General features: G+C 45.0%; 1 protein-coding gene across 1 annotated transcript; it reads left to right on the top strand.

Annotated features, from left to right (window-relative positions):
• Window positions 1-857: 857 nt before the first annotated feature.
• Window positions 858-16,711, top strand: LOC135203120 (integrin alpha-7-like; the record flags this gene model as incomplete). The annotated part of the gene is given in 2 exon segments (XM_064232762.1): window positions 858-993; window positions 16,077-16,711. Coding segments are annotated over 2 exon segments (238 nt in total), but the record flags the coding sequence as incomplete, so codon positions are not given.
• Window positions 16,712-17,055: the final 344 nt, after the last annotated feature.

Below are 17,055 nucleotides of genomic sequence, written 5' to 3'. Positions count from 1 at the left end.
ATCTGTTGAATAGAAGTTCCAACTGGAAAGAAACCCTGTCGATGACACCAGTCACAGTAGATGGCCATTTTCCCTAACACATGGATGAGGTATATTTTCTGAGAGACACAGACATCTCTATGCTGCTGTTCTATGAGAAAAGCCTCTCGCTTGCAGGAGATACTGGATAATCTCTAGGTTTGAAGAGATAGGGACCCTACCAAAAGATGATGTCTTTCTACATGAGGTTGGCAAAGGAGATTGTGCCATGCGGGAATTTCCCTTGGAGCCACTGACAGCAGAGCTAGCAAGTCTGGGAATCATTCTGCTTGAGGCTACAGAGGAGTTACTGTAATGGGGTTATCCTGAGAATCTGCGAAATCATCACCGTTTAACACATGGTGTTTCAGGCAAAATGGGGGGAATCCGTAGACTTCCAGATTGTCCTATGGATATTGTAGGGTCAGTACTGGTAACCACATCCTAGAGTACTATTAGCGAATTGTTTCAAACAGCATGACATTGTCATGTTCCCTGGAAGTCTTACAAGTGAGCACCCACACTTAAATAGCCAAAAATTTTGCAATTCAAATTACAATAAATATTTATACCAGAGCAAGTTTGTGCAGTATTGAGGATACAGAAGGTTTTTAGCCTTAGATATCCGTCCAATATTCAATCCAAGTGATCTGATTAATGTACAGACTGTTCACCCATAAAGTGGTTCCTAAGCACTGAACAAAAAAAGTAAAAATGGAGATAAGTTGGGAACTGCATCAAGAGTCAGTTTGCTCTTTATAACAAATAGTTTACATACCATGCTAGTTTAATGGCCACAGACACTTCAAGTAATACATTTAAAAATCTACCTCAAACAGGACCACCTCAACAAGTGTAGAAACTGAACTTGTCCCTCTCAGTCTACCTGAAAAAAACGTGGCTTGGTGGATCATCTTGCTAGCAGTTCTGGGTGGACTGCTACTGCTTATCCTCCTGGCTTTGGTACTATACAAGGTAACACTATCACTAATCCATTTTATCTAACATTTCATTTCAAATGTAAAATTATTTCTCACCACTTTCCGTCTGAATTCCAAATGACAGTCTTACATATGCCTTCTCTCTTTGACATTCTGGGATCTCTTACCAGCTGATATCCTGCTACATCCATAATTACTATATATCGTTTCTATCACTCCCTCCCCCCGCCCATAATATCCCAAAACCATCTCAATGTATTTTCAAGTTCTTCATTTGGAATACAATCTTGTAAAACATAAGTCACCATAAAGTACCACAATATACCCATATTTTAAGGGGTTCATTTGTTCAGTGAGTAGGAAAGTATTAATTCTTGCATGCTCTCTCTTATTTATCAATATCAGTTGTCTCTTTCCACTACAACAACACTTCTATTAATCTTCTGACTACCTTCTTCATATTGGGTTCACAACCCTTACCATTGTTTAGCTTCATAAAGGTTCTGCTAACCTCTAAAGATATCACACTGTTTACTGGACTGGTTCTCCTGTCGTGTCAATATTGTCCAGTTTATAGTCACCTTAAATTTCATTCATTCAGTGGATTCTCAAAGTATTAACTTCTTCAATCCATTTTTATTTTCTAAAAGAATGTCTCCGTGTAATCCCTTTTGTGCCTTTGTTGGTCTCTTCGCATTTTTTGTCTTGCTTAATTCGCTTACAATACAATGTTTCATAATATGATATTGTTAAGATACAATAAAGTTTGTTCATACTTACCTGGCAGATATATATATAGCTGTATTTCTCCGAAGTCCGACAGAATTTCAAAACTCCCGGCTCACGCAGTGGTCAGCCAGGTGGTTAGTACCCATTCCCGCCACTGGGAGGCGGGTGTCAGGAACCATTCCCATTTTCTATTCAGATTTTCTATTCCCACTGTCTCCTGCGGGGAGGTGGGTGGGTACTTTGATTATATATATCTGCCAGGTAAGTATGAACAAACTTTATTGTATCTTAACCATATCATTTTGTTCATGAAACTTACCCAGCAGATATATATATAGCTGAATCCCACCTTTGGAGGTAGGGAGAGACAGAAAAGGATTTTGGAAACATATTACATGCAGATGAATAACATCTTGGTTCCTTACCTGTTAGCATAGCTGACTTCGTGATTACTGTCACCCAAGTCTGCTACTGCTTTACTAGAGTCTCCAGCAAGGTAGTGACCTATATAGCTGGTGAGTTCTAGATGATCTGTCAACGGGAGCGTGACCACAATGTGACTAGACCATTTTGACCATACTATGAGGGCAACGAAGTAAAAAATTCACCACCTGACCAGCCTAACAATTTTCATTCCCACATCACTTAGGCTAAAGGAAAGGAAGTCCGGCTCAGGCGGACGACCTTACAACCATAAAACAATCCATAAAAACTCACCTACCCATTTCCTACAGGGTAGGATGAGTGCTACTTTCAGCCCCCAACAAAGTGTCTGCTGCGACGTATGGTCCAAGCGCATAGCAGTTCTCGTATGTCGTCTTCACATCCCGCAGGTAGTGTGAAGCGAACACCGAGTTGCTGCGCCAAAAGGTGGCACTCAGAATGTCATTGAGTGCCATGTTCTTTTGGAAAGCTACTGAGGTAGATATAGCTCTCACTTCATGGGCATTCACTTTCAACAGCTTAACATCACTGTCTTCGCAAGATGAATGGGCCTGTCTAATGGTGTCTCTCAAGAAGAATGCCAGAGCATTCTTCGACATCGTAAATCTGGTCTTCTGACCGAACACCATAAGTTTTGTTATTAAGGACCTCGACATTCCTTCGTTCTTTGTAAATAAATCTTGAGAGCCCTGACAGGGCACAGGACTCTCTCTGGTTCGTGTCCAATGATTTCCGCCATACCCTTAATCTCAAAACTTTTGGGCCAAGGGTTAGACGGATTTTCATTTTTCGCTAGAAACGTAGGACTTAATGAGCAAACAGCATTATGTCCCCTAAAACCAATATGCTTGCTAAAGGCTTGAATTTCACTAACCCTCTTCGCCGTCGCCAGAGTCGTTAGGAAAATAGTTTTCTTAGTAAGATCCCTTAAAGAGGCATTCTGAAGGGGTTCAAACCGATTTGACATTAGGAATTTAAGTACTACATCCAAATTCCATGATGGTAACTTAGGTTGAGGAATCTTTATAGTCTCGAAAGACTTTAAAAGATCATGGATATCCTTATTATTTGCCAAATCAATTCCTCTATGTCTAAAGACTACAGATAACATACTTCTGTAGCCTTTGATTGTTGAGACTGCAAGCTTTAGGTAGTTTCTCAAGTAGAGCAAAAAGTCCGCTATTTGGCTCACAGAGGTCGTGGTAGAGGAAATGCGTGTTCTTCTGCACCAGCTCCTAAACGAAGCCCACTTCGATTGATAGACTCCAAGCGTGGAAGCTCTTCTCGCATTGGCGATTGCTTTTGCAACCGGTCTAGAAAACCCCTCGCTCTGACCAACTTTTTGATAGTCTGAATGCAGTCAGACTCAGAGCGGGGAGGTTTCCGTGGTATCTCTCGAAGTGGGGCTGTTTGAGTAGATCTGTCCTCATGGGCAATGTCCTCGGGAAGTCTACTACAAAGGTCATGACCTCTGTGAACCACTCCTTTGCTGGCCAATAAGGAGCGATTAACGTCAATCTCGTCCCTTCTGACATTGCAAACTTTTTCATTACTTCCCCCAGAATCTTGAACAGGGGAAATGCGTAAAGATCCATCCCTGTCCAGTCCCAAAGAAGTGCATCTATTGCTATTGCTCCCGGGTCGAGCATGGGGAGCAATACAACGGAAGCCTCTTTGTTCTCGCTGTTGCAAAGACGTCCACTAGAGGACGTCCCCATAACTTCCACAGCTCTCGACACACATCCTGATGCAGAGTCCACTCGGTCGGCAGCAGTTGACCTTGCCGACTGAGGAGATCTGCCCGGACGTTCTCCACGCCTGCAACGAACCTCGTTAGAATCGTTATTTTCTGAGTTCTCGCCCATAACAGGATCTCTCTCGCTAGATTGAACAATGATCGCGAGTGAGTCCCTCTTTGTTTTTTTATGTATGACAGAGCTGTGGTATTGTCTGAATTTATCTGAACTATCTTGTTTGCGACTTTTTCTTTGAAAACTGAAGTGCCAAGTATATGGCCGCCAGTTCTTTGAGATTTATGTGCCAGAACACCTGTTCCCCTCTCCAGGTGCCTGACACTTCCTCCCTCCCTAGTGTAGCTCCCCACCCGGTGGTGGACGCGTCGGAGAACAACACTAGGTCGGGGCTCTGAAGTTTGAGGGAAGTTCCTTCCGAAAGCTTCACAGGATCGAGCCACCACTTTAGGTGATCCTTTACCTCCTTTGGGATCCTCAAACTTGTCTCCAAATTTTCTTTGTCCTCCCAACTCTCCTTCAGGAAAAACTGGAGAGGTCTGAGATGTAGTCTCCCCAAGGAAACAAACTTCTCCAGCGAGGAAATGGTGCCCAGCAGACTCATCCATTCCCTCACCGAGCATGATTCTTTCCTTAAGAAGACTGATATTTTTTCTAATCCTTGCTGTTGACGTCCCTGGGACGGAAAAGCTCGAAAAGCCACTGAATCCATCTGAATCCCCAGGATACACGATGGACTGTGTGGGGATCAGCTGCGACTTTTCGAAATTCACTAGAAGTCCCAGGACTTTGCTAGAGTTAAGGTTGATTGAAGGTCCTTCAGACACCTTTCTTTCGACGATGCTCGAATGAGCCAGTCATCTAGATATAAAGAGATCCTTATGTTTGCAAGATGAAGCCACCTCGCCACATTCTTCATTAGAATTGTGAAAATCATTGGTGCCGTACTCAGACCGAAGCAAAGAGCTCTGAATTGGAAAACTCTTCCCTTCATGACAAAACGCAGGTATTTCTTCGATCGGGGATGTATCGGGACGTGGAAATATGCGTCTTGCAGGTCCAGTGATACCATCCAGTCGTTTTGTCTAAGGCCGCAAGCACTGACTGAGGTGTCTCCATCTTGAACGTCTGTCTCTCTATAAAAAGGTTTAGACTGCTCACATCTAAAACTGGCCGCCAGCTCCCGACTGTTTCGGCACCAGGAATAACCTGTTGTAGAAACCCGGGGACTGAATGTCCTCGACTTGTTCTATTGCTTTCTTCTCGAGCATTTGTTCTATCAGATCGTACAAGATCTGTTGTTTTTCTCCATGGTAAGAGGGTGATAGATCTATAGGTGTTGTGCACAATGGAGGAGGCTTCAGGAAAGGTATTTTGTATCCTCGCTCGATGACGTTGAGCGACCAGCTGTCTGCCTCTATCTTCTTCCAAGCTTCTGCAAATAAATGAAGCCTGGCACCTACTGGCGACTGAAGGACTTCCTCCTCATTTTTTACCTCTGGACTTAGACTGAGCTCTGCCTCTAGAGAGTCCTCTTCCTCTAGGAGAAGGTCTAGAGGATGCTCCACCTCGAAAGGGCTTTATTTTCTTAGAAAACTGGGTTCGTGTTGAAGTCGAAGGAACCGCAGGACGTCTAGAAGATTGTGCTAAGAGATCCTGAGTAGCTTTTTCCTGTAGACTTCCAGCTACATCTTTAATCATAGCCTGGGGGAAGAGATGGTCAGAAAGAGGGGCGAAAAGCAATTCTGCCTTCTGTGTTGGAGACACTGCTTTGGTAGTAAATTTACAGTAGATAGCTCTCTTTTTCAGGAGCCCTGCACAAAAATGTGAAGCCAATTCCTCTGAACCATCTCTGACGGCCTTATCCATACAAGCGAGAACACTGGATAGCTCCCCCAAGCTAATTGAGTCTTGACTACAAGACTTAGTGTCAAGCAGCCCCAAACACCAGTCTAAGAAATTAAATACTTCAATTGTCCGAAAAAGACCTTTCAGATGGTGGTCTATCTCCGCCGGTGTCCATGTTATTTTAGCTGACGAAAGAAGAGACCTTCTTGGTGCGTCAACCAGACTGGAAAAGTCACCTTGAGCCGATGCGGGAGCTCTTAACCCGACATCCTCACCTGTATCATACCAGATCCCAGCCTTGCCGCAAAGTCTTGAAGGAGGCTGGGCAAAGGAAAATGTTATTGTCATGATACAATAAAGTTTTATGCATACTTACCTGGCAGATATATACTTAGCTATAGACTCCGTCGTCCCCGATAGAAATCCGAATTTCGCGGCACACTCTACACAGGTAGGTCAGGTGATCTACCGCCCCGCCGCTGGTGGCGGGAATAGGAATCATTCCCGTTTTCTAAGACAGATTTTCTCTTCCACCTGTCTCCTGAGGGGAGGTCGGGTGGGCCATACACCGTATATATCTGCCAGGTAAGTATGCATAAAACTTTATTGTATCATGACAATAACATTTTTATGCATTCAACTTACCTGTCAGATATATACTTAGCTGATTGGCACCTTTGGCAGAGGGTAAGAGACAGCTAATCTACTGAAATAGACAGGAAACAACATATGTTGTAGGTAATAAAATTAAAAACCTTGATTCCTACCTGTGTTAGCGAAAGACTTCATGGCTACTGCCTAGGAGCCCGTATCGCTTCAAGAGCCTCAGCGAGGTAGTGACCTCATGCTAAGAGTTCTTGATGGTCTGTTACCGGGGTCTTACCCACTTACGCTTCAGAACCTTAGGATCTTTGTCAATGGGGTCCTATCCACTTACATGACAAAACACCTTGCCTATTGGCATGATCATAGAGCACGACACTAATCCCGATCACCTGATCCTTATTGGGGTTAGTACTACGATTGAAAGGAGTCATCCCCGAACATCCTTTCAAGCAACCCACAACTCAACAACAATATTAAAACTAATTATTAAAAATATTAAAAACAAATTTAAGGATCAGCGTCTGCTCCATTTCCCAGCATAGTATCCGCTGATACATAAGGTCCAAGAGCGAAACATTTAGCGTATGTTATTCTAACATCCTTTAAATAGTGGGATGCAAATACTGAATTGCACCTCCAATAAGTTGCTGCTAAAATGTTTCTCATGGACATATTCTTCGTAAAGAAAGGGAAGTTGCCACAGCCCGGACTTCGTGAGCTTTCACTCTCAGCAGCTTTAAAGAGTTCTCTTGGCAATTCCTATGAGCTTCGGTAATTACATTTCTGACAAAGAATGCCAGTGCGTTCTTAGACATCGGTCTATTGGGGTTTCTTACCGAACACCAAAGACCTTGTCGACATCCCTGAAGCTGTGTCTTCTTTTCTAAATAAAATTTTAAGGTCCTGACTGGGCAAAGGGACCGATCCAACTCTCTTCCTACCAGAGAAGAGTGTCCCTTGACTTCGAAACTTCTAGGCCAAGGTTTAGAAGGGTTCTCATTCTTCGCTAGGAAAAGATCCTGGAAAGAAATGACAGCCGAGTCTTTTCTAAATCCCACCGAGAGTCCAAAGCATGCAATTCACTGATCCTCTTAGCAGTTGCTAGAGCCAACAGGAATATGCATTTGCTAGTAAGATCTCTGAATGAGATTTTATCTATAGGTTCGAACCTGTCCGGACATCAAGAACTTTAGGACAACGTCCAGGTTCCAACTCGGGGGAATCGATGATCTCAATTTCTTAGTCTCGAAAGACCTGATGAGATCATGAAGATCCTTATTATTCTCGAGATTCAGCCCTCTGTTTCTAAAAACAGCTGAGAGCATGCTCCTATATCCCTTAATAGTTGATACGGCCAATTTGGATTCTTCTCTTAAGAAGAGGAGAAAATCCGCGATTTCGGTTACAGAGGTATTGGAAGAGGACAGCTTCTTCGACCTACACCATCTACGGAAAACTTCCCACTTCGATTGGTAGACCCGCAGGGTAGAGGCTCTGCGGGCTCTAGCAATTGAAGTTGCCACTTTCTTTGAAAAGCCTCTCGCTCTGACCAGTCTTTCGATAGTCGAAAGGCAGTCAGGGAGAGACTTTGGATGATTTTGTGGAACCTCTCGAAGTGGGGTTGTCTGAGCAGATCTGTCCTGTCTGGTAGAGATCTGGGGAAGTCCACCGTCCATTCCAGTACCTCTGGAACCAGAGTCGGGAAGAGCCAAAAGGGAGCAATTAGAGTCATTCTCATTCCTTCCGATGCCACAAATTTCTTACTACTTCCCCCAGCAATTTGAATGGGGAAAGGCGTATGCATCTATGCCTGACCAATCCATGAGGAAGGCATCGATCGCTGTGGCTCTGGGATCTTCTTCTAGCGAGCAGAAGTTGTCTATTTTCCTGGAGAGGAACGTGGCAAACAGGTCGATCTGGGGTCTCCCCCAGAGTGACCATATTTGTCTGCAGACTTCTGAGTGGAGCATCCACTCTGTCGGGAGAACCTGGTTCTTTCTGCTCAATCTGTCTGCCCTTAGGTTTTTTACTCCTTGGACAAACCTTGTACGCAGAATAATGCCCCGTTCCTCTGTCCAGGTTAATAGAGCTCTCGCTATTTCGTTCAGAGAGAAAGAGTGAGTGCCCCCTTGATTCCGGATGTAAGCCAGAGCTGTGGTGTTGTCGGAATTGACTTGAACTACCGCCTCTCTGACTTCCGCTTCGAAGTATTCCAGGGCTAGATGAATTGCCAGGAGTTCCTTCGCATTGATGTGCAGAGTAGTTTTTGTTGTCTGGTCCAAACACCTGCTACTTCCTTTGGACCCAGTGTTGCTCCCCAACCTGTTTCCGAGGCATCGGAAAACAACACTCGGTGAGGGTTCCGAATCAAGAGGGACACCCCTTCGTTCCTTGTTAATGGGGTTAACCACCACTTTAGGTCTGATTTTATCCCCTGTTGGATGGGAAAAATGTCTGACAAGTCTCCTGTCTTTTGACTCCACATCCTCTTTAGATAAAATTGCAGAGGTCTGAGATTTAATCTTCCCAGGGAAATGAACTGCTCTAACGAGGAAAGGGTGCCCAGCAGACTGAGCCATTCCCTCGCCGAGGTCCGTTCTTTCCCTAAGAAGTTCGAGATCTTTTCTAAGCCTCGAGTAATTCTGTCTTGAGATGGAAATGCCCGAAAACCCCGAGAATCCATCTGTATCCCCAGATAGACTATGTTCTGTCTGGGGATCAATTGTGATTTCTCGAGGTTCACGAGCAGTCCCAGAGATTTTGTCAAGTTCAAAGTCTTCTCCAAGTCCTTCAAGCACTGAATTTCCGATTTTGCTCTTATTAGCCAATCGTCCAGATAAAGGGATATATTTATCCCCTCTAGATGTAGCCATCTCGCAACGTTCATCATTAGCCTCGTGAACACTTGAGGGGCCGTTGAAAGGCCGAAGCATAGGGCTCTGAATTGGTATATACTTTCCCCTGCATCATGAATCGGAGATATTTCTTCGATGATGGATGCAGGGGGACATGAAAGTATGCATCTTGTAGATCTAAGGAGACCATCCAATCTCCTGGACGAAGAGCCGCAAGAACCGATTTTGATGTTTCCATAGAGAACTTTGTGTTCTCCACAAATCGGTTCAATGCGCTCACATCCAGGACCGGTCTCCACCCTCCCGAGGATTTCGGAACCAGAAAAAGACGGTTGTAGAATCCTCGGGAATGCGGATCCCGAACCACTTCGATGGCCTCCTTTTGCAACATCTGTTCTACCAGTTGCAATAATGCTTCTTTCTTGGCAGGGTCCCTGTATTGGGCTGACAGTTCCCTCGGGTTCGTAGTCAAGGGAGGTCTGTCTCGAAATGGGATCATATATCCCTTTGTTACCACGGAAAGGGACCAAATTTCTGCCTGTCTCCGAGCCCATTCTTCGGAAAATTTCCGAAGTCTGGCTCCTACCGGTGCTTGAAGGACTGTTGTCTCATTTAGCTCTCTTGATAGGTCTGAAGGAAGGCCTACCTCTCTTCTGCACTCCTCTCTTCTTAAAAGAGGGTCTGGCCGAGGTACTTCCTCGAAAGGGCTGTTGAGGAGCCCGAGTCTCTCTCTTAATAGGACCCGAAGTCCTCGATTTCTTTGCAGATTGGGCCAACAGATCTTGTGTGGCCTTTTCTGTCAAAGAATGAGAAATATCTTTTACAAGATTTGAAGGAAACAATTGGTCCGACAGAGGAGCATACAGAAGAGATGACCTCTGAGTAGGAGTAACTGCTTTCGTCAGAAAAGAGCTAAATAAGACTCTCTTCTTCAGAATACCAGTACCAAACAGAGAGGCCACCTCTCCTGATCCATCCTGAACCGCCTTGTCCATACAGGAAAGAACACTATGAAGGACTTCTGGACTAAGAGATTCCTCCTCTTGTGTCTTTTTGGCCAACACCCCAAGGGACCAGTCTAAGAAGTTAAAAACTTCTAAGACATTAAACAATCCCTTGAGGAGATGGTTCATCTCAGAAGTCCCCCATGTGATCTTTGCTGATGACAAGGCTTGTCTCCTAGACGAATCTACCAGATTCGAAAAATCTGCTTCGGCAGTGGACGGGAGAGCTAGACCCCGTGGTTTGCCCGTCTCGTACCAAATTCCCTTCTTCCCTGATAGTCTGGAAGGAGGGCAGGTAAAGACTGTCTTCCCCGCCTTCTCCTTGGATTCCAACCAATTTCCTACGAATCGGAGAGCCTTGTTCATGGAAATGGTTGGCTTCATTTTAATAAAAGATGATTGTTTCGGGACCTTCGTGCTTGTAAACAAGGACCTTGGAGAAGGAGGAGCAGTAGGGCTTAAAGAGTCCCCAAACTCTTGAAGTAAGAGGGCTGCCAGCGTCTTGTAATCTGACAAACCCGGAGCCGAGTGATTTTCAGAGTCCGAAATCTCTTCCAAATCCAATTCCGAAGAGGATTGTTTATTTCCAGTAGGAGACTGGCCTCTTGCAACATCCACCCCACTCTCGCAAGAACGACGACCGCTTGTGCGATAACTTGCGTCCCTACGAGAGATAGGTTGATCCTGCAAAACGACCTTATCCTTCTCCTGGCAAGAGCGATGGCCGCTTGTGCGACACCTTTCTCCTCTGTCAGACGAAGGATGTCCTCTCCTATCGCTTTCTCCGGAACGACCTATGTCCTGACAAGGAATACGGCCGCTTGTGCGACAACTAGAGTCCTTGTCAGGTAAAGGTTTATCCTTCCGAAAGCCAAACAAATCTTCCTGGCTTAATTGTCTTTTGGAAGAAGTCCGTCTCTTATTTGTCACTTGTGGCTCATTGCGCCGGGTTGACGCTCGTGATTCCTTGCGCCAAGCTGGCGCTTCTAGCGCATTTCGGCAGAGTGGCGCTTCTGGCGCATCTGGCGCATTTCGGCAGGGTGGCGCTTCTGGCACATCTGGAGCCTCTGGCGCATTTCGCCAGGCTGGCGCTTCTGGCGCATATGGCGCCTCTGGCGCTTCTGGCGCATTTCGCCAGGCTGGCTCTTCTGGCGCATATGGCGCATCTGGCGCATCTGGCGCTTCTGGCGCATTTCGCCAGGCTGGCTCTTCTGGCGCATATGGCGCATCTGGCGCTTCTGGCTCTTCTGACTCGTATGGAGTCTCAAACTCATCTGGCGCATCTGGCGCATTGCGCCAGGTTGGCGTTTTTGGCGCATTCTTCATACTCCTCCGAGTATAAGCCGAAACTTCCGTTTCTTCTTTCTTTCCCTTCGTCTTCTTTATAGGAAGGAAAGAGTCCTTTCTCCTGGGAGTTTCCTTAGTAAAAACTCCTACTAAGGCCGAAAGTTGCTCCTGCACATTTAGGATAATCTTTGCAGCCGCACTCTCTTTTTCCTTCCCTGATTCAGGTGAGGGATGTCTAGAAACGGAAGGAAACTCCGATTTCCGTTTAGGAACCAATCTTCTTTTCTTCTTTTCACAAGGTGATAGATCGGAGAAAAGCTCAGGGCTTGAATCCAAAGTTGGAGCCTTCCAACTTCTCTTTAAGGGGCGTGACAGTTCATCAGAACTCCATCCCCTTACATTCGGTGAAGAATCTGACGAAGAAAACACTTCTTTAGGATGCTTTTTCGATAGCGATCCTTGGCAGTTCGGGTCGTCACAGAATCTGCCGAGGGGACGCCTGATCGGTGGGGATTCTCCGTAACCTCCGTAAGGCTTTCGACATTCCTTCTCCTCTGGGCCTGTGAGCTTGGAAGAGGTCTAGGCCTGGGAGCGAGACAGAGCCGATCAGACGCACCCTCCACTGCACTAGGGACACTTAATTCACTATCACTGTGCTTACCTTTCAACGTCAGCATTTGACGTTCCATCCTTTGTAGCGCAGCTTTAAGATCTGCAATTTCCGTTGCCGGATTTGCAGTCTTAGTACTAGAGGAAGAAGATAGAGGTTTAGGGTTAGGTGTTAATTTAATAGGCTCGTTAGAGCGAGACCTACTTACGCTTCTGGAGGAAGCCTTCCTAGCCCTATCCATATCTAATTTCCTTAAATATGAATTTAAATTCTTCCATTCTTCCTCATTCATATTTACACATTCATCACAGGTGTTAGAAATTGAACATTCATTCCTTCTACACCCCTTACAAACTGTGTGAGGGTCTACCGAAGCTTTCGGTATCCTCACCATGCATCCCTCATTTACACACTGTCTTCTAACCGTAAAGCTAGAATCCGACATCATGAGAAATATCCAAAACCAAGTCCAAAAAACAGTCCACGAAAGAGTATGCCAAACCAAAGATCCAATACGTCACCAAAATAACCGGCTTAGAAGATCAATAGCGATGAAAAAATACGAAAATCAAATCAGGAGTAACAACAACAATGTTGCTGTCACGGCCGATAGAGAAAATCTGTCTTAGAAAACGGGAATGATTCCTATTCCCGCCACCAGCGGCGGGGCGGTAGATCACCTGACCTACCTGTAGAGTGTGCCGCGAAATTCGAATTTCTATCGGGGACGACGGAGTCTATAGCTAAGTATATATCTGACAGGTAAGTTGAATGCATAAAAACTTTCCTTGAGCTTTTCTAGACTCCATCCAATCTTGCACCTTCTTAAAAGCTCTCTTAGTTGAAAGAGACTTTGTCATTTTAACAAATCCCGGAGTCTTATTTGTTTTTGACAACGAAAACTGAGAAGGAGGCGACCGAGGTGCTGCGGGTTGAAACTCTTCTCCAAATGAATCCCGAAGCAATCGAACCAAAACTTGATAATCGGATGAATCTGACACAGCGGGTTGATCCTCTTCCGTTTCTTCTGAAATATTACTTAATCCTTCCTCATCTATAGGAGTGACCAAGGGGACTCCCGAAGCTGGTGGTACAAGTCCTTTCACTCCGAGCTTTAATGAATATCGTTGTTTTGACGTGCATGGAGCATTCTGAATATTAATATCTAAAGATTCAGATAAAGAGGTACCAATTTCTTGCTCATTCTCTCGATGGGAGTCCCTTCGAAAAGCCGATTGCAGTTGAGGTTCCATACTAATACCTTGCTGTGATACCTGATGGATATGCAACAAAGCGTCCGTTTGAACGTCTCGCTTGGCATCCGTCCGAGCGTCAAGCTTGGCGTCCAGCCGAGCGTCACGCTTGGCGTCCAGCCGAGCGCCACGCTTGGCGTCCAGGTGAGCGTCACGCTCGTCGCTCAGCCGAGCGTCCCGCTTGGCGTCCAGGTGAGCGTCACGCTCGGCGTCCATCCGAGCGCCACGCCTGGCGTCCAGGTGAGCGTCACGCTCGACGTCTGTCCGAGCGTACCGTAGCTCCCCCTGAACACTCCGCTCCTTCCAAGCCGAACTAGGAGCGTCGAGTTTCTCAGACTGTATACGGCCTCGTTTCGTAATCATAGGATCGTCCGTTCTTGTATAAAGCGAGCCTCGAGAGTCTGGGCGAATCCTCGTAGGAAGTTTTTCATGCCCTTTCTCCAACTGCAGGTGAGACGTACGAAATCTAGAATGAGTACTCACAGGCGAAAGAGACGATCGGTCCACCCGTGCGGGAGACCTCTTAGATCTTTTAATAGGTAATCTATCATCTTTTCTTCTCGGACGAATTTCTGATTCTCTCTCAGCCAGCAACGAAGCAAGTTGTTGTTGCATCGACCTGATAACACTCTTTGTAGTAGAAGATTCTTTTTCAGGAGAAAAACTGATCCTATGAGAAGGCGAGGGGCGAGGGGAAGCCCTATCCCTTCTCACAGGACCCGTTCTAGCTCTATTCCTAGAACGACTAGGCCGCTCCAAGGCGTCCTCGTCAGATGACATCATAATTCTCCTTTGAGGAGTCCATGCAGCAAAACTCTCCGGTGAAGACCGCAAACCAACAGGAGAAAAAGGACGTGAAGCGTCTTCTTCACTGCGATCGAAGACTCTGGCCGCTTGTGCGACAACTTGAGTTTTCGATCTTTTTTGCGGTGGAGAGTAATCCAAGTCTCGAGGCGAAGCCCGTAACGAAGAAGCAGCGCAAAGAGACTCTGCGCCCTCCTCTGAGAGACTACTGACGATAGCCGCTTGTGCGACATTTAACGTCATAGCTCTTTTCAGAGGACGTGAGCGTCTTCTCATGCTCCAACTCCTGTTAGGGGAGGACGCCTCCGAGGACGAAAAGCACTCGCGGAGGATACGCGCACTCGCACACTCTTTGGCAGCCTGGGGATCGTCTACAGGTTCTGCCGAAGGGACGCCAGATCGGTGGGGGTTCCCCGTAACCCTCCTGCAGCTTTCGACATGTCCGTCTTCCTGGGCTTGGAAGTTCGACAGAGGTCCAGGCCTAGAGGCATTATAGGGCCGATCTGACGCCCCCTCTACAACACTGGGGGCACTTTCACTGCACTTTTGTTCACTAATAATGCTTTTACCCTCCAAAGCGAGCACTTTAGATTCTAGGTTTCGTATTGATTCCAGAATCGTAGAAAGGGCATTGTCTTCCACTGATTTTTCAGGGCCCGAAGGCTTTTCAGGGCCCGAAGGCACAACAGATTTAGGTGTACCAACTACTGAATGTATAGTAGGAGAAACCTTACTACCCTTACTTCTACTGACTGATACACTCCTGGAGGAAGATCTCCGTATCCTATCACGCTCCAATTTCCGCACATAGGATTCATAAGCCTTCCAACCCGAATCAGACAGACATTCACACTCCTTACAACGGTCATTTATAACACACGTATGTTCTCTACAATTATTACATATTGTGTGTGGGTCTACCGAACCTTTCGGTAGCCTCACCTTACAACCTTCCATACAACACACTCTGGTGCTAGATAAACTAGTCCCAAACATCTTAGTTAAAGGAAAAAACCAAACCAAATTCAAATCCAATCCACTATCAGCGTAAGCCTAGTCACAATCCACGTTCGATAACCAAAAAACAAACAGGATACTCAAGTAACAGAGAAGTTTCGAAAATCCTAGACGGAGGTGTTGAAAACAGTTGTTATCAACACCGGCGACAGAAAAAATCTGAATAGAAAATGGGAATGGTTCCTGACACCCGCCTCCCAGCGGCGGGAATGGGTACTAACCACCTGGCCGACCACTGCGTGAGCCGGGAGTTTTGAAATTCTGTCGGACTTCGGAGAAATACAGCTATATATATATCTGCTGGGTAAGTTTCATGAACAAATTCATTTTTTCTCTATATTTAATTCTGATACAAATTGCTCAAACATCTTCCTCTATTCACTGGCCACTAACTTTTATTCTTCCTCTCTCTCCTCTTCCCAGGTTTGTCTCTCCCGAGCTTGAAGGCTCTTTCTCTTTTCTTTCCCTGTACATACTTCTATCACCAGGGCAGTTTGTGAGTGTGAGCACCCATTTTCCACCTTTTGTTTCTGTAGTGTATTTGTAAATAGGGTAACCGGAGATCAACGCTCCTTTACATGCTTTTCTATCAAATACTGTATCCACTTTCTTTGTCCCAGCATTTAGTATTAAATCTGGTGATTTGTGTGTGGTACAAATGTTGCTAATTGTTGCCTGTTTTGGAAACACTAGCGTTTTAAATCTGGTTAACAAAGCATTAAGTTTAGCTGTGAATATTATAATATAACTATAGACACTATCTTAGATGTTACTGCCATATTTCCAATTACTTTTTTACTTAAACATCCCTTGTGATTGGCGCTCAATTACCTATGGCATGGCTAAAAAAATCTATTAATATATCAAGTAACCTAAGTGATTTACAGTTCTATACTATACTCCAAACAGCATGGGTTCTTCCGACGCAAAAAGCAAGAGGAGATGGAGGAGTTCAAAGCACTTGTGAAATCACAGTCAATGCACAGAGCTACAGCGGATGACGACAAATAGCGCAAAATGAAAGTTGTGCAGTATATGTGATGCAACCAGTCTTACACATCCTGGATACTGTTTAATATTTCCAAAGGAAGTGCACTGCCTTCCATGCACTTTGCATGGTTCATTGTAAGCACAACTAAGGCTCTTTGTTGTATCATTTCTGTGCCAACCTGCATCACTTTCTACCTTCTACCATTCCTGTTACTTTCTTCTCACCTGGGTGTCCAACTTCAATCTTTTCTTGCTCTAATTTGAGAAGGATATCTTTGAGCCAATTCTGGAAGAGATTTGAAATATCTGACACCGTGGTCTGCCTAAGTTAGTGCTGTGTAAACCATACATCACAATGTATATTTCTTTAAATACAACATGTAAACATTTCTCCATACTTAACCATTGTTTGAGTTGTAGTGGTCTTGCCAGCCTATTTCATTTGTCTAAACTACCAAGTGGAAAAACCTGTTATTCAATCTGACCAAAAAGGTTTGTTTCTGGGGACAAAACTGACATGTAACTTATTAAAATATTGATTTACATCACGGTTACCTACAATGTTTTCATTTGCCTGCAAATTTTCAGCAAATTCTTTAAACATATATGCTTTAAACTTTTGCGTGCCTACTTGATACTGCGTTTACTTGAAAAAATGGTTTCCAAACTGGGCTTCTGAAGCCATGTTGTTCGTGTTTAATTTTTTTCTGATATACAAGGGACAAAGATTTGCATACCACAGAACTAGGAGCTTTTGAGTAAGAGAGGCTGGAATTATTTTCACTGCATTCTCTCTTCTGCTTGCTCTAAGTGAGAGTGTTATTATCACCTATTCCAAAAAATGATTAGTCTGTGATAACTAAGGTAAATGAAAGGAATATGGAGAGAGAGAGAGAGA

The sequence above is a fragment of the Macrobrachium nipponense genome, chromosome 33, assembly GCF_015104395.2.
Source record: "Macrobrachium nipponense isolate FS-2020 chromosome 33, ASM1510439v2, whole genome shotgun sequence".
Lineage (NCBI taxonomy): Eukaryota > Metazoa > Arthropoda > Malacostraca > Decapoda > Palaemonidae > Macrobrachium > Macrobrachium nipponense.
The sequence above is the reverse complement of the archived record's forward strand: the minus strand, read 5'-3'. Positions and strand labels throughout refer to the sequence as shown.